The sequence below is a fragment of the Cololabis saira genome, chromosome 23 (genome assembly GCF_033807715.1).
Source record: "Cololabis saira isolate AMF1-May2022 chromosome 23, fColSai1.1, whole genome shotgun sequence".
Lineage (NCBI taxonomy): Eukaryota > Metazoa > Chordata > Actinopteri > Beloniformes > Belonidae > Cololabis > Cololabis saira.
This window is the reverse complement of record NC_084609.1, coordinates 20,607,543-20,625,866: the sequence shown is the minus strand read 5'-3', so window position 1 is coordinate 20,625,866 and position 18,324 is coordinate 20,607,543. Positions and strand designations below refer to the sequence as shown.

General features: G+C 43.7%; 1 protein-coding gene across 1 annotated transcript; it reads right to left on the bottom strand.

Annotated features, from left to right (window-relative positions):
* Window positions 1-9,884: 9,884 nt before the first annotated feature.
* LOC133424383 (endogenous retrovirus group 3 member 1 Env polyprotein-like) lies at window positions 9,885-17,816 on the bottom strand. The gene is made up of 2 exons (XM_061714943.1): window positions 17,738-17,816; window positions 9,885-12,195 (listed from the first exon to the last, which is right to left on the bottom strand). Exon 2 carries the CDS (start codon window positions 11,993-11,995, stop codon window positions 10,469-10,471), a length of 1,527 nt encoding a protein of 508 aa, XP_061570927.1. The 5' UTR covers window positions 11,996-12,195; window positions 17,738-17,816; the 3' UTR covers window positions 9,885-10,468.
* Window positions 17,817-18,324: the final 508 nt, after the last annotated feature.

Sequence of the window (18,324 nt, the reverse complement as noted above, 5' to 3'; positions counted from 1 at the left end):
GTCAAAACCAGGCCACGTTACAGTGCCTGCTCTGTTGCTATGCAGGCTGCTTTCGGGAAGAAATCCAAGGAAATCTGTACTTTTTTTTTCGCCATCCTTTTTCGCGCTTCCTTGTCCTTTTCCTATTTTGCACATTTGAACCTGACCTCTGACTTTGCTTTAATGGTTGTAATAATAAAGCTCATTATGGTATGACATTGTACAGTTTAGCCCTGCTTTTTTTACGGAGGCTGGCAGGCTCTAATAAGAGAAGGAACGCGGTTTGCGAGTACGCGGAGGTTCGGCCAGGATTGAATTCCTGCCAGATTTTCATAAGTGGCATTACTGCACACCTCAGGAGTCCGACCCCACGCATGCAGCCTGTAAGGTCTGAATGAGTGCCCTTTATGGCACATTAGAGCAACTGTGTGGAAATCAAACGTGCACAATATTAATATTTCAAAAGAATATTAAAGGATGTTAAAACCATTACGACCCATGAACTCGACCCTCTCTAAACTTTCCTGGTCACTGTTAGAGGAGGGAAACGAGATGAATGAATTTGCGTGGACCCCTTATTTTTTTTTCCTTCTCCTTGTGTCCTCAGTACGGGACATTAAATCGTCCGGGGGTTCATTTAGCTGGGGCCGGCCAAATGTTTAAGTGTCTCTCCTCTTGCTGGTTGTGTAACTGAAATATGTCGGCCAGCTCTGAATAAACATCAATCTCCGCGCCGCCGTTGCCTCCTTGATGAGATGATTGGCCGAGTCGTAAAGCGGAGACAGCTGGTTGGGGGTAATGTCAGCCCGGCCGGGATGGACAGTCAGCGCATCGTGATTTACATTGCATCTGGCATTTTGGCCGAGCGGAGGGGGAGAATATCATTCAGATTTATTTGACTTCTCTTTCCTCTGTTCCTGCTCTCCCCAGCTCTTTTTCTCAGCTTTTCTGACAGGCCCTCAAGTCATCCTAGTGTGTCTACACGTGTAAAAGGCTCCTTTAAGGGGGAAGTTAGGAGGGTACGCAATACTTTTTCTTTTTTTATCTTTCTCATTGGACTGCTACCAATTTACCCATGCGGTCCATGACGGGGGGGAGACAGGAAAATTGGCAGCGTCGGACAGCTCGCACCGAAGTTGGCTTGTTGTACGTGAATGCTGCATCGCTATTTTCTCATTTCCTTTCACTACCCTCTATCAGGCGTTCACCCATCAAGCACCTCATGGCTCACGTCCCATCATCCCTTACTGTGCCAATTTGTGAATGAGCTTAGGATAATGGGCCGATCATAACGGGGCAGGCCCTCGTTGAAATGAGATTGGCTGCGACAGTGCTGACCTTTCAGCGGAGGCAGAAGCGCTGGAGCTGCCACCATAACAGGGTCTGTTGAGCAAGCAACTTACAAGGCAAGGTTACCATTCCTGGGAAAAATAAATTAAAAAATGTATATGAGATAGAGGAAGAAGTGTGTGTCCGTGTGTGTGTGTGTGTGTGACAGAATAAGACAATGTTCTCGTTGTGATTTTGCAAGTCGATTAACTTTGTGAGCATGTGTTACAGATGTTCTGCTGATGCGTGTGGTTTTACTGTCGGACGCTGCAGGACAGTGACGGGCGGGGCGCGTCGATGTGGATGATCTTGCCGCGTCAAATGGAGAGGCATCAATCTCAAGCGAAGGGGCTGCGGTCCCTTCTGCTGGAATCCGTGCTTTTATCCACTCGAGTGAAAGGGGGGGGGCGGGGGGGGGGGGGACGGCCCACGTTCAGTAAAGCATACACTGACGTTAAGGTCAGTCATGCACGAGCCATGCATTTTGCCGCGGTGTGTTTGTATATGAGGGCGTTTGCACGTGTGCGTTGGCGAGACGGCGCGAGACGCACCTCTGGATTTGAAGGCTCACACGCACGGTGGCTGCAGCTATCTCGGATGTGTTACCCCTCTATGAATAATACAGCCTTCTTCGGCCCTGCTGACAGGACCTGTAATGGAGTCTGCATCATCAGTTCGAGTGACTGACCAGGTGACTATCCACTTGACTGACTGTTTTATCTACCTGGTAGAGCCTGAAGCAGCCGGATCACTTTCACCCGGAGCCTGACAACTGTCACTGTCACCGTCTTCTTGTTTGGGTCCGGGCTCATCTTCCCCCGCCTCACCGTTTCTCTGCTTGTAGGTTGATAAATAAAAAAAAAAAAGGGTGAGAGATGTGTGCGATCAATCTTCATTTTGTAATTTATGAAGGCGTCCGGTTGTCAGGCGCCCAGCGGCGTCTAGTACGACTCATTCTGCTGTGCCGGGAGGGGGGTCGACCCCGGGATATCTGCGCCTCCTGTCACCTCCCCGCCGTCCTCGCCGGCCTCTCGCGCCGCGCCTGCTGCCGTCAGCAACCCAGAGGCGTAGCAGAAAAACAGAGAAGTCGAGAGAGAGAGAGACAGAGAGAGGGAGGGAGCCAGGTGGGATTAACCCCGTGGCCACCCACAGCAGGTGCTGATGCAGCCACGCGTCCAGCCTCATTAAGGGAAGGGAGAGAGGGCAGGATGGCAACAAACACATGCTGCAGGCTGAGAACATACTGTACCGAACACAAACACACTTGCATCCATTACGTCTCTGGCACTTGTGTGAGGAAACGGTGACACTTTGGAGGCTGCCTGTCCCTTGTTCTTCCCTCTAACACCATCTCCCTCTCCTGAACCCTATAATTTCTCCACCCACTGTTTTATTTTGTCTGTTTTGACCACCTCTCTCAGCCACTCCTCTCTCCAGACTGGACTTTCAGTGGCAGGTGTGTGTGTTGGGTCACGGCTGTGATAAATGATGACAGCCCATGAGCACCCAGGAGGAAGCAGAAGAAGTTATTTTGGCTTGGAACATTGACAGTACATCATAAAATTGTAGACTGTGGTGATCAGGCAACAATTAGACGCCTCCATTAGCCTAAACTCCCGGGACGGTGTGTAATGTTCTGTTTATGCTTGACATGTCGGTCTCTCCGTCGGGTGGCGACGTCACCTGCGGTTCACTACGCGCGTGAAAGAGAAACTCTTTTTCTGTCTCCTGCTTGGTCACTCTCTCGTTTTACTTCCTTGGCCTCCGCGGCGTCCAAGACAACTTTGTTTTAAAGTGACAGACGTTCCTCGATAGAAACACCTCGTGAGAGAAATTGGGAGTTTCAGGAGAAGTCGAGGCGAGAGCTTGATGGCGTTTCTTAAAAAATGATCCAAAAAAGTCCTTAAAATTAAACTGAAACTATAACTTTAAATCGAAAACACTCCTTTGGACCACTTTGGCGGCTCGCTTCCACAAACTCTCGCTGTAAGTCTGACTATTAAGACGTATTTAAACCCTGAAGATTCAGCGTAGGGACTTGCACTTTAGCGCCGATGGATGGAAACTTTGATTTAATAAAGTTCATTTAGTCCATGGCTTTACAATTTAACTTGCTGATTCTTTTCGTAAGACAAGAATATTTCGTTTTTTTTAAATACGGTGGACTCTGATGAAGGCAGAAGTAATCGCCAAAACATGTCAAGTATTTAAAAAAACCTTAAAAAAATATTTTTGTCAGATGGAAACTTTGGCGCCACCATGGAAGAGAAGCTGTTTTTTGACTCTATGTGCAAACAGCGCTTAGAAAAATGCTTAGAAGTATGTGAATAAGATGTGATTAGTCATATCTACCGACATAAAAGTTTTCCAAATAGTTGCATTCGCACACTTTGACTGAATTAGGGCATTGGCTGTTTCCAACAGCCAATGGCTGGTTTTGTGTCCGTGCAGCATCCCTGTAAGTTATAATCTGGGGTTCACGTGTGTTTTGAGGTCTGTGCACGCTTTTTTTGTCAAGTTCACGCTTAGATGAAAGTATCTACAAAGTGCATTGCTGCAAAAAACCTAGTTAACTCTATTACGACTTGTTTCAACATAAGTCTCCTTACATCATCCTGATTTAACTTGAGAGCGCCATTAAAGCTGCAGAACTGCCCTCAATCATTAATCATGTGAAAATTGGAGAATCCAGGAAGAATTCACTTTGATCCTTCACTTGGAATTTTTCCTATTTGCTCATCTCCAAACCCCATTTCTTTGTAATTAATTTTATGAGTTTATTAAAGATTGAAATTTGGTTTAAATTTAAGGAAAAGAAAAACTAGCTTTGTCAGGACTAGAGCAACGTTGGGCTCCAAGTTTCTTTTTCCCTTTTTAATTTCCCCGGATCTTCCTTCCAGAGTGACGACATTCTGGGTGGTGAATTATTCAAGCTGCTAAGCACCACTTTGGGCCAGTTTCCCCCCCCCAGTCGGTATCTTTGATTGAGAAAACGGGGCCTGATTTCAGAACGATAGCCCCAGGGCTGTTGGCCCTGGGCGAGCTTCGGGGGGGACAGCGGCCTCCGAGCCAGTCCTGGCCCCAGGGAGGGAAGGTCCGGCGATGGCCGCCAGGCCTTCCGGTCTCCTTTCAGAGAAAAAGCCGGTCCTTGCCTGCCTGCCTCTATCAGCCTGGAAGTGAGGTGCGTTACTGGAGTAGCTCCGCAGAGAGTATCAGACGAGCGAGACACTTTTCTCTGCAGCGGCTCTCCCCTCAGCCAGAGCCTCCGTCTCCTGCGGCTGCCTGGGCAATTTGTCGGTCGACCTGCCAGGAGCAGAATGCAAATCCTCACCGGAGGAGGTGCGCGAGGGCCTCGCTGCCTGCCAGCTCTGTGTGTGTGTGTGTGCTCCCGTGTGTGTGTGTGTGTGTGTTGCCCAGCAGTCTTTTCTATAGCAGACTAAAAGGATAACTGTCATCAAGAACTCAGTGTATCATTGTGAGGATGTGGAAGTGTGTAATGCATCATCCTGCTGGTAAAGCAGCACCATCGCTTTCTCTCCCCTCCGTCTCTGAGCTAAGACACGACTCTCCTTCACTGCTCATCAACCCACCACTCCTAATTTATAGATAGCCATAAAAAGTCTTTATTTTCTCACCTGCCTACCATCCACCTACCCGTGCGCGGCGCCAGCATGACAAAATAGGACACAATACATTAACCATGTCAAACTTTTCCCTTTTTTTCCCCCCCTTTTTTCCTCAATTTTTCTCCGTCCCGTGTGGAAGTTTCTCCCAGACACATCATCTCCAGCTAATAAAGGATGACCACACCACTCCCGCTCGATTTCGACGCGTCGAACTCTGCAAACAGCGAAGGATAAATGACTCTTTCAGACGTGCAACACGGTGCTCTTCAGCCCAGAGTTCAGGAAAGTTTTTCAAGGACATTTCCATGTGCGAGATGAAAGCGAGCTTATGAGCTCTCATCTTCACTGCTCATATCCAAATACCACCTGGCTCATTCTGTGCTGTCAGCATTTTTTATTGGAAAAAAAAAATGAATATTCCTTTTTCTTTTTTCTTTTTTTTTTTTTTTCTCGGCCAGATAGAGATACTTTATTCGTTGCGGTTTGCCTGGAGTCCTCCGCATCTTTAGAATGTGAAAGATTTGAAGTCCTGGATAAAAGGCACTTTTCTAATCAACATTTTTTTTTCCTTAAGCGCTTCTTTCGTTTTAAAAGATGTTTTTCATTATTTATAAGTATTCTGAAGGTGCTACTGAGCTGATTTCTTTCACAGGACCTGATATGAGGCCGATGGAGCTTGCAGAATTGATTAGATAAGCTTGGAAATTACAATGTCGAGCACGCAGCGCTCTGAAATGTTCTCGAAAATACAGCCGTCAGGAATATTAATACCCAGGGCTTATAAGCACATATTTGAATGCGTAGGGGAAGTTGATACATGGAGTTTCATGGACTGTCCAGTATGCATTGCCATCTATTACTGATCAAATAGAAAATTACCCCTCTTTCCTGAATGCTACTGGCCTGATAGTGATGGGAGGGTGATCGCAATTTCATCATTAGCACTTGAACATTCATAGCTAATCTCTGTTTGAGTGAATAATTCTGAAAGATGTTAATCAAGCATATGAAAGTGTATTTGAAATATTTAACCAAACGATATTAATGAAGATCAAAAGGGGGAGCTGTTTTTGGTGGATGCTGTGTGAATGGCTTGGGTAATAGCCGGGTCCAAAGGAGCACATGAAACACTTTGTCTTCTTCTAAATATTTCATGCCAAGTACCTGTTGTATATGGCTTAATGAGCTATGGGGAGAAAATGGTGATTTATCATGCAAAGTTTTCAAAGGAAATGCTAATTTGGATATGAACACACTCACACACACACACAAAAATGAAGAAAATGTATTCCTTGCAGATCTCTGATATACGTTCCTTGGTTTTTTCTTCTTTTTTTTTTCACGTGTAGCCACAAACGCACCACATTTCCAGGGTGAATATTTTAGCCTGGGAGAAAAGCTAGCTCAAGTGAGAGCAGGAATCAGGGGTCAATGGGTGTTTCTTTAAAGAAACTTTGCCTCCCCGCTCAGCTCCTGAATACTAATATCAGCAGAGCGCGGGAAAAGGAGAGATGACAGGAGCGTTGTGGATGCATGTGTCAGGGAGATGGGGTCAGCTCCGGATGCAGTCATGTTAACGCTGGCCCAATATTAAAAATAATCCTCCTGCATGCTGATTCCTTCCAGTATAAGTGTAGGTTTCTAAATTCCGTAGCTTATGTGTAAGATTAAGTGTATATGAATGTATAAGTGAGTGTGGGTAAAGGGTGGTTTCTCCACGGGCAAATGGAAGGGAGAGTGAGAAGAAGGACCGCAACACTTACATCTCTTCCGGTGCTTCAATAGCGCCGGGTTCTTGGAGAAGGGCAAGGCAACAGTGGGAGGGTAACGATCGTCAGGTGATTAGAAAAACTCGCAGGCTAGGTAGACCTACAAAATGAATAACGGCGCACCCCAAACTGCGCCATGAGGCGCAATGGTTTGCGATTTGCAAGTTGATAAGACAAGAAGATTAATAATGCCGCATGATAATGGCGCGCTGAAGCTCAGCTGGGGAGATGGTAATGATGGGATATTGCTGTAGGAGCAGTTCACTGAGCCACAGTGGAGTGAGGGGAAGACGGAGAGAGGAGACGGACTGATGGAGAGGGAGAAGTTGCAGCTGCATGGGAGGAGGGGGGGTAGAGCACTCATCCCAATTGGCCCTTAGGATATGAGAGTTTGAAAAATGAGAATGCAGTTATCATTTTAATTAGATACAAAGTGTGTGTGTGTGTCTACACACACACACACACACACACACACACACGATTCTATGTATTCTATATATGTATGTATATATATATGTGTGTGTATATAGATATATATATATATGTGTGTATATATATATATATATATATTAGGGGTGTCACGGTACACACAAGTCACGGTTCGGTACGTACCTCGGTACAGGGGTCACGGTTCGGTACGGGTTCGGTACGGGTTCGGTACAACGGGAAAAAAAATACAAAAAGTCCCAAATGTATAAGACAAGTTTTTTCTTCCTTTATTTTGATCATAGCATTTGAAAGTTAAAGTTTGTTCAATTGGCTACAAAACTAAAAAGCATCTCTTATTAAAGTGTAAAATAAATAGAATAATGGGCAGAGCCGTCTGGGGGCGGAGCATTCTCCATGGGCCCTTATGATAGTAATTTTAACGTTCAACAACATCATCCTACCCATCAAACTACATTTATTCTCACTTTTATTGAGCTAAGCCTATAGGCCTATGCTGCAGAAAGCAGAGGAAAGTCACAAACTTGTTCAGAAGAACACACACACACACACACACACACACACACACACACACACACACACACACACACACACACACACACACACACACACACACACACACACACACACACACACACACAGACTCAGTTCCATCTTTGATACAGCTTAAACACAAAAAAAAACATAACTGGTCTAAATTACACATCTATTTAGATAGATAGACACAGCGATCTATAACATCATTTCTGAGCTCTATAACAGAGAATAGACTCGGCGGTCTAGTTGAAAACAACACAAGCACATTCAAATAAGCAGGTGGTCAAGAATACCACAACATTCTGATAAATAAATTATTTAAGAAGGTTACACTGACTCACCAATGACAGTTGACTCTTCCATAACCCAAAATAATCCAGGTAACGTGGAAAACGGGGTAACATTCAAAACTTTGTAGGTTTTAAACTTTAGCGCTAATCTCCTTCACGGCAAATTTGCTGTGACTGTTAAGGCTGATTTATGGTACCGCGTTACACCAACGCAGCGCCTACGGCGAAGGTTGCGCGTCGCGGCATAACCTCGCCGTAGACTGCGCCGTACCCTACGGCGTATGCTCTGCGTCGATTTAACGCAGAACCATAAATCAGGCTTTACACCCAACTGTCCCGATGCGTTCAGGACAGTTGTAAATTAAGAATTAGAACATTCTGTCGTTATTATAGCCTACAATTTATGATGATATATGAATTGCACATATATTTATTGATATGCACAGACTAGCACACATTTAGGTCTGTAATGGAACGTGACTGTTGATATTTATAAGGGAAAAAAAAACGATTGATTTTTTTTTTTTTTTTTTTTTAACTCAGTCAGACGTATTCGCCGTATGACTGCGTGAACCGAACTGTGACCCCCGTACCGTGACGGGACGGGACGAATACAAATACCGTTACACCCCTAATATATATATATATATATATATATATATACACACATATATATATACATATATATATATAATATGTATGTATAACCAAATAAATACATTTTGCTTGGTCAATATTGATACCAATAGCTTCATATTTGTATATTTGATATGATCTTAATACATGCCACTGTTTGTGCATCCAGAAAGGGACATTTTAGTAGCTCGAGTTAAATTATAAGAGCAAACAGTCCTGGCTCTTCAAATTATCAATAATTTTAAAGTTAAAGTTAAAGTTTAAAACAACACTTCATAACGGATCATTTGGACTTGATAAACAAAATCTGCTGGCTGACCACAGTGAACTTGTGTGCACTCAGTATGTGTGTGTATGTGTGTGTATACATATATGTGCATATATATATATATATATATATATATATATATATATATATATATATGTAGCTCTGAATGTCCCATATAGGTGTGGATGTCAAGTAGGTTTTGTACTGTCCACGATTTATTCTTATTTGGTCTCAGCTTCCTGTTTTCTCTTCTGTTGCTACTTTCGAGCTCACTCGTCACCCCTGCCATGCTGTTCACTGCAGCTCAAGTTAGAAGAGCTAGAAGACACTAACTACAAGACATCAAATACTTCAAATAAACTTAAACTTATCTTCTTATTGATTGGACAGCAAGAGCAGGGTGCAGCCAAGAAGCACATGGGGTCCAGCTCCCTTTTGTGGATGATGTAGTTCGGCGTCATTGAGCAAGAATCTTCAGCTCTGACTTGAGAAGTTTGCAAGTTATTGTGAGGAGGTGGGGATGAGAATTGGGACGTCTGAATCTGAGACTGTGATTGACAGTTGGAAAAGTGTCACCTGAGGCGGTTGGGAGTGAGGTACTGCCTTGAGTGGAAGGTTTAAGTATCTCAGACAGATTTGTGTTGCATCAGTAGGTGTGTATTCTGTATTGGTCTCTGGTAGAGAAGAGAGAGCTGAGTGGAAAGGCTGTGTTCACCTATGGAAACACATTGTTGATAGTGATAGTGACAAGATGTCCTCCACATGAAGAGGAGCCAGTTGAAGTAGTTCAGTCATGTGTCGATGCTTCTCGGCTCCTCCTTGGGCTAGTGCTTCAGGCACATCCAGCTCTCCCAACTGGCCAGGTGTCCTTCCAGAACAGTTGGAGGACGTGGACAGGAACAGGTGGTCTTGGCCTCTCCGCTGATGCTGATGCTCCTTCTAACTGTTGAAGAATATTACAAAGTCCAGTTCAAGAGTCCGCTGTGGTATTGAGAGATTTTATTCTAGCCGGCGTTCAGCTGACAGATACAGACAGTGTCTGGTTCGGTGGCTGACACCGAGTGAAATTGGAACAAGCTTCTTATACAAGAAGTTAAAGCAAGAATACACCAATCAGGCGAGAGACAAAAAGTAATTTACAGTCGGATGTGACTCGGGCCAAATGTCATTATCAGACATTTGTCATGACTGTCACAGACCTCCAAATCACCCCATAGGGTGCTCTCGTTGATTCAAATCTGTTTGAACCAACTTCTGAGGTGTCGGGACCTTCACATGGGGTAGGAAATTGGAGTCTCAACAAAAGTTGTTGAGTCCAGTTGTCTGTTTGAGCCAACTTCCGAGGTGTCGGGACCTTCACATGGGGTAGGAAATTGGAGTCTCAACAAAAGTTGTTGAGTCCAGTTGTCTGTTTGAGCCAACTTCCGAGGTGTCGGGACCTTCACATGGGGTAGGAAATTGGAGTCTCAACAAAAGTTCTTGAGTCCAGTTCAAAGCCCTGTAGGGGGTAGGGGCTGGAGCTTCCCATGACAATGTGGCTCGACAATTCACAATTTTTTTTTTTTTTTTTTTTTTTTTTTTTTTCACTTAAGTACAGTCAATCCCAATTTTGAACAGAAAGTCTGAATTTTCCTCCTCCACTGACGGTAGAGGTGGAATTACAGTGGAGTACATGATTGTAGTAGTAGTTTGAGCCATACATATTTTGCAAGTGAACCTTAGACATGTAATCAGAAGCCAAATAACAATTAGGAGTACAAACCCCAATAAAGCAAATTCAAATATCAAGTAACCAACGTGTCCTAACTGTTCTCTAAACCAACCAAACAAACTAGTCGTGACAGGTGTATGTAATGTGTTAGCAATGTTTTTCAAGTGATCTGTTATTTCTTGGATGGTGGCATTGTGGTTAGGTATAAAGGTACAGCATTCAGTTTTAATCACAGCACAAGTTCCCCCTTGAGAAGCTAATAAGTAGTCCAATGCAGCACGATTTTGCAAGGCCATCATCCTTACAGCAGTCATCTCTTGTGAAAGCATAGACATGCCCTTTGCTGTGGTATTTGCTAAGTCTTCAACTGCATGAGATAGGTCCCTTATCTGATCCAAAGCTGCCATGACTCCGTAATTTGGAACGAGGGCACCAAAAAATCTTGTCCATGGTGTTTGGGTGTGAGTGTACAATTCTCTTTTAACAATGCGAACTTTCGGTGGTACAGCGACGATTCTCATGGCTGGTACCACATGGCCCAGACCACATATACCAGACCAATCGTTTGGAAGATATTCGTAAGCCTTCATGCCACAAATCCAGTAAACACCTTTTGGTAGAGGTATGGAACAGCGATTAACCATTGTAGCAAGGTAGTTATAATCTTTAATGGAATCGGGCAGTGGATTTTGGCTTGTTTTAGGCTTAACAAGCGGTTCTTCAGAAGGAGAGTATGTGGAGTCACAGTTTGATATTCCTAGGTGGATAGTTCCTTTGCCTTCAACACACCACTTTAATGTCTTTGGGATCATGGTGAGGGTGAGAGGAATCGGTGTGCTGCAGGAATAACAGCTAGTGTGAATTTTATCACAATACATTTGTCTCATTTGGGGGGGTTTGTGACATTTGCAATGCCCATAAGAGGAATTGAGGTTCAAAATGTAACAGGTGTCACATGAAGTAATGGGCAGAGTCATTAATGGGAGTCCTTCTTTTGTGCTGTGTGGAATGAACCCACACACATAACAGTTATCAGGGTGTGGGCTATTTTCAGCAACCATTTTTGCCAGTTGGAGGTATGTGTTTGTTGAGGGTTGTGTTTCATATATTTTAGGAGTTATTTTCTCCTGGTAAACGGTTAGGTCTCGTTTGTGGTGTTTGCAAGGGTGTCTGTTTTGTTCCTGCGACAGATGTGAGTGTTTTGGCGTGTATAATGCATCTGCTTCTGGGCCTCTGTGGCCTGCGCTGCTCCCCTGCTCCTCTGCCAGTCGTCGAAGTCTGGGGTGTTGAAGTTCATCTACTTCTGGGCTGTCCGAGCCTGCGTGGTTTCTTTCACTGGCTCCGACGGTGGTGAGGACGAAGACCCCCAGGAAGAAGATGGTACCAGCTGGTTTCCGGTGCATGGCGGAGGAGTTGTTTTCTTGCAGTGGGATGCGTGGATCCAGATTAGACGCCCCTCACACTTGACGGCGGTGTTGGTGGTGAGCAGGACGTGTTGAGGTTTAGACCAGCGAGGTTTCAGGGCGTTTTTCCGTCGGAACTCCCTGACACAGACCCAGTCGCCGGGTTGGAGGTTATGGCACGGTTTGTCACTAGGAGGAGACTGGACAGCTTTTACTTGTCTGTGGATTGACTGGACAGCAAAAGTTAGAGCAGAACAGAATGATATCATGGATTCATCCATGGCATGGAGGTCCATCTTTTTCATACATAGAACTGAATTACTTGGTATAGTCATAGGTCTACCCGTAATAATTTCATGAGGTGTGAGTTTATGCTTCCTAACGGGTGTTGACCTCATCGACATTAGGGCCAAAGGCAACAACATTGTCCATTTTAGCCCAGTTTCAGCACACAGTTTGGCTAGTTTGTTTTTCAAGATGCCATTTTGTCTTTCAACTAGCCCTGCAGACTGCGGGTGGTATGGGCAATGCAGTCTCTGTTTAATACCCAGTGATTTACAGAGTTCAGTCATTATTTGTCCAGTGAAATGAGTACCTCGGTCTGAGTTGATGCTGTGTGGAATGCCGAACCGTGGAACAATGTCTTTTAATAGGCATTTCACTACAGCAGTAGAGTCCGCCTTCCTGCAAGCCCAGGCTTCAGGCCAGTTTGAAAACATATCCACGCATACAAGAACATTTTCATATCCCTCACATTTTGGCATATGAATAAAGTCTATTTGCAGAGCTTCAAAGGGTCCCCGTGGGGGGGGGTGTGTTGACAATGTTGTTTGTACTGTTTTCCCTGGGTTATGTTGTTGACAGATTAGGCATTGTTCACAATATTTTCTTGCATAGGATGTGAATCCTGGAGCATACCAGTCTTTCAACACTATCTGACACATTCCCCCTTTGCTTACATGTGACAAACTATGTGACATGCGTGCTAGCCACGGGTACAAAGATGTGGGTGCAACAACGCGGCCGTCGTTGCTGACCCACAAATTATTTACATTTTTACAACCATGGGAAAGCCACAATCTGTGCTCCTTCGCATCAGCAGTCTCTTGTAAGAGGGCTACATCATTAGGAGAAGCCAGATCGTTAGCGGGTATAGAAGGGCAGAGCTTTACATGGACAGGTAAGCCAAATTTGGCGGCTTCTTTTGCTGCATGGTCAGCCGAAGCATTGCCTAGTGAAACAGGGTCCTTGAATTTGGTGTGGGCTTCACATTTAACAACAGCAATAGATGAAGGTAGTTGACACGCTTCTAACAGTTCACCAATCAATTGACCATGTTTAACGGGTGTCCCCGAAGATGTGATAAATCCTCGGTTCGCCCACAATATACCAAAATCATGTACACAACCAAAAGCATATCTGGAATCTGTATAGATCGTAACAGTTTTACCTTTTGCTAGTTGACAGGCTCTCATCAGTGCATATAGTTCAGCTACTTGGGCGGAGTTGGAGGAGGGCAGGGCGGCACTTTCAACAGTTGAGAAATTATCACAAATTGCATAACCTGCATATGGTATTCCATTTTCTCTATAAGCAGAGCCGTCAGTGAAGAAAACAAGATCAGAGTTAGAGAGTGGAGTTTCAGAAAGGTCGGGACGAGGTTTAGATGAACATGAGGTGACATCCATACAATTATGGGGTTCACCATCATCTTCGGTTGGAAGTAATGTAGCAGGGTTAAGGATAGAACATCTTTTTAGTGTAATGTGTGGAGCAGTGAGAGTTAGTACGTATTTTGCTTCTCTTGTCCCTGTCACATGTCTATGTGCCTCTCTGGTAATCAGGGTGAGTGCATCGTGTGGGACCATGACTGTTAGTGGTGACCCTAAAACAATATCAGCAGATTTGTTGATAGCAAGTGCTGCTGCGGCTACGGCTTTGAGACAAGGTGGAAGCCCTCTCTCGACGGGATCCAGTTTAGAGGAAAAGTACGCCACAGGTCTGTAAGCAGAGTTATGACGTTGAGTGAGAACAGATTGGGCAAATCCACATTTTTCATGTACAAAAAGAGTGAATGGTTGATTGTAGTCGGGAAGGCCGAGCGCAGGGGCAGATAGTAATGCCTGTTTTAACTTGTTAAAAGCATCGTCAGCTTGTTGTGACCAGGTTAAGGGCTGAGTGCAGTCTGAGGGTTTGCATATGTCTTGGAGTGGCATTGCAAGTGATGCATAATCCATTATCCATTGTCTGCAATAGCCCGTCATACCTAAAAATGTCTTCATCTGTGACATAGTTGTGGGTTTGGGCATTTCTATTATAGATTTTATTCTGGAGGGAGTAAGGACCCTTGTGGAGCCAGATAGTGTATGTCCCAAATACTGGACTTCATTCTGACACAGTTGAGCTTTCTTAAGTGAGGTTTTGTGGCCTTTGACAGCTAAAGCGTTGAGAAGGGTAACTGTGTCCATTTCGCATGCAGGGGCAGAGGGACTGGCTAAAAGTAAATCGTCAACATATTGAATCAGAGTGGAGCCTCCAGGAAATGACACGTCTTTGAGGTCATTATTTAGAGCACGAGAAAAAATTGTAGGTGACTCAGTATACCCTTGGGGTAATCTGGTGAATGTGTATTGTTGTCCATCATATGTAAATGCAAATAAATATTGGCTATCCTTATGTAGAGGGACAGAAAAGAATGCACTGCAAAGGTCCAACACAGTATAGTGGGTGGAATTGGCAGGTATTGACGACAAAACTGTAGTAGGATTTGGAACTAAAGGGAAACGTGGGAGTACCACTTCATTTATAGCTCGTAGGTCCTGTACAAATCTATATTCTGGTTTACCTGGTTTTTTAACAGGAAGTATAGGCGTGTTGCATGGACTATCACACGGCACTATTATTCCCTGGCTTAACAGAGATTGAACTATAGGGCGGATGCCCTCTCTCTTTTCCTGAGAAAGAGGATACTGTGAAATCTTTGGCAAAGAGACATTCTGTTTCAGCAATATCTGTACTGGTTCAGTAGATTTGATCAAACCAATGTCATTAGAAGAAGAAGACCATACTGATGGGGGCACGCTGGACACTATTCTATCCTGTGTTTTCCCTTTTTCCGCATCCATCAGCTGGTTCTGATCTATCAGAGCTGCTAGTACAGCGGTTGTGTTATCTTGGTTAGTCTCTAAAAAGATACCGTCTGGTGTGCAGTAAATGGTACAATTTAGTTTGCACAACAAGTCTCTCCCTAATAGATTTACAGGTGTGGTATCTGACAGCAGAAAGGAGTGAGAAGTTGTGAAGTTTGACATGCTTTCAGTAAACGGGCCTATAGATACTGTAGTAGGCTCAGAGACAGGTAAACACATGGGAATCCCTCCAACCCCCACAGCTCTGACAGTTTCTTTAGATGATTTCAAATTTGTAGAAGTGATTGGTCTTAAAGTTGAAAGAGAAGCTCCTGTATCTACCAGAAATGATGTAGATTTTCCATTTACATCTATTGTTAAGTTAGGCTCTTCATTTGTTTTTGCTAGTTTTATCAGTGGAGCTACTGTTAAAGTTATTTCTGTTTCAATTTGGGCACTGTCCTGACAGCTCTATGGATTGTGCTGTGGGGTTTGTTGGACCTCCATGTGATCACTTGATGGAGTTACCATAGGCAGGGTAAAATTAGGTTGGGATGTTCTATAGGGGCAATCTTTTATCCAATGATCTGGTTCACCACAACAGAAGCAGTTCCTATTGTTTTTGTTTGGGAAGTGCGACGTGTGACCTTTGTTGTGGTGTGAGTGATTCATTGGTCCACATCTTTGGTTGATCCCTCTGCCGCTGCGTCCTCCTCTCGGTACTCCGCCTGTGTAGTGAGACACTTGGGCAAGCATTAGCGTTTCATACATTTTAGATTCCTTTTGTTCTGTGTTGTCCCAGTGGTGTTGAGCTATTTCCACTAGTTCAGTCATTGCTTTCCCCGCCCACCCAACTGTCAGTACTACTTTAGCCTTAACCTTTGGTTGAAGGCAGCTAACAAATATATCTTGCAAGTAACCTGGAGGAAGTCCATTAATCTGATCTTGTGACAAACCACAATTTTCTTTTGCTGTCAACATCATTGTAGCATAGAGTTCCCTGGGATTCTCATCTTTTCCTTGTTTAAGTTTTGTGAGAGGAGTATAATCCACTTTTTGTACTACTTCCTTTTGAACTGCTAAAGTGATGAAGCTGTAAAGGGTCTGAGCTTCTTCTGGTGTGATTTTGGCAACAGCTGTAGGATCAGAGGAAATTCTACATGCATCAAGTACTCTGCTTTTCAAATCAGGTGGCAAAGTTAGCTTTAACAGTTGCATTATGTCAGGCATGTGAGGTGTGTATATTGTGCATACTGATTCCCATTCATCTAGCCATTTTTGTTTATTTTTTCTGACATCCTTGGGAAAATCTCCTACTATCGCTTTTAGTTCTCTTCGGCTCCAAGGTTTGTAGATAACATCTTTTCCCATTGTGATCAGTGGAGCTAATTTTACTGATTGTGTTTTCTTTGGTTTTCTGCCTCTTTTCACAACCCACTCCTCTTCACTGTTTTGGCTATTGTCTTCAGACTTGGGATGTTGTAAAATCCAGTCATCATCAGAAGTGTCATCGTCACTTGATTCTTTAATCTGTTTTACCGGATAAAGGTTTTTGATTTGATCATTTAAATGGTTTTCCACTTTCATTTTTGTCTGCGTTGTGTTTTTAAGTTCTTCCAATTCTTTCACAGGGTACATAGTTGTGGCATGATTGTTTTTGTTTATTTTAATGTTTGTGGAGGACCCGGTTAATGGGTCTAATTCCTTCTTTGTCTGCGTTGCGTTTTTACACTCTTCTAATTGAGCCATCAGCTTTTTGTTCTGATCCGTAAGCGAAGCTATTTGGGATTCTGCATTACGGCGTCTGCTTTCATCCCTCCAAAATCTGAAGGAGTTGAAGTGCTTTTGTCCATTTGTTTGAGAATTTAATTTTTCCTTTAAATTTTCTAATCTAGTCCGGTCAAAGGTCCCACTTGGGGGAAATTTTAAGAGACCGTCGTCTTTAGTTATCTTAACCCATGTTTTAACAAACTTAGTGCTATTGGTACCGTAGTTATCGTACATGTATTTAGAAGGACCAGTCAACTCTTCCTCTGACTCTTTACTGAGAAAACTTCCCATTTTTCCTTCTGTAAGATCCCTCCCAGAGAAAAAAACTTCAATTACACTTACTTTTACCCACAAATCACTTTCTGATTCTTCCAACCATCAGTCTACTTGAGCCTACAAATCATTCGGCTTAATGTAAGGAGAGCAAGTCGATTCTTACTGAAATGAAATATATCTCAAGTATTTGGGAGAGCTAGTCATCCCCATTTATAAAATAAAACCAGTTCTTCTACATATATGTCCGTTTTCCACAAATAACTCAGTGTTCCAACACTTTTATGGACCTCACGTCCTGCATATGCAAGTCCCACTGGACTTAGTTTTGGTACTCAGACCAACCGTTTCGTTCTGGCCATTTCTTTCTTTTTAATGTTACCCGAGATATTAAACCTTTTAGAAGAGCTAGTCAATTCTAAGGCAGGAGAAGCAGAACATTCTCACAACACAATCAGATTCAAGTGTTATGAAATTGTCAGCGTTCCTAAAAACATCTCTACAATAACCTTCCCAATAACACAAAATAATAACAAAAAATATAACCTTCACAACCACACAGCGGACTTACCTAAAATCTCAGGATGACGTCAACCATTCTCCGGCACTCCAATTCACAGACTTTCGACAACAACTCAGCAACAATAATTTGGGATTTTGTAAGTGGATCCCCTAACCTCTAAAATTTTAGATAGAGTCGCTGATTGCGCCGTTGTTCTGGAACAGGAGTTTCCATCGAAGGTCTATTGTCATCCGGGTCACAGCGCCAAATTGTTGAAGAATATTACAAAGTCCAGTTCAAGAGTCCGCTGTGGTATTGAGAGATTTTATTCTAGCCGGCGTTCAGCTGACAGATACAGACAGTGTCTGGTTCGGTGGCTGACACCGAGTGAAATTGGAACAAGCTTCTTATACAAGAAGTTAAAGCAAGAATACACCAATCAGGCGAGAGACAAAAAGTAATTTACAGTCGGATGTGACTCGGGCCAAATGTCATTATCAGACATTTGTCATGACTGTCACAGACCTCCAAATCACCCCATAGGGTGCTCTCGTTGATTCAAATCTGTTTGAACCAACTTCTGAGGTGTCGGGACCTTCACATGGGGTAGGAAATTGGAGTCTCAACAAAAGTTGTTGAGTCCAGTTGTCTGTTTG

Coding starts and splice junctions, on each gene's coding strand:
- LOC133424383 (XM_061714943.1), bottom strand. CDS start 11,995: ATGCACCGGAAACCAGCTGGTACCATCTTCTTCCTGGGGGTCTTCGTC.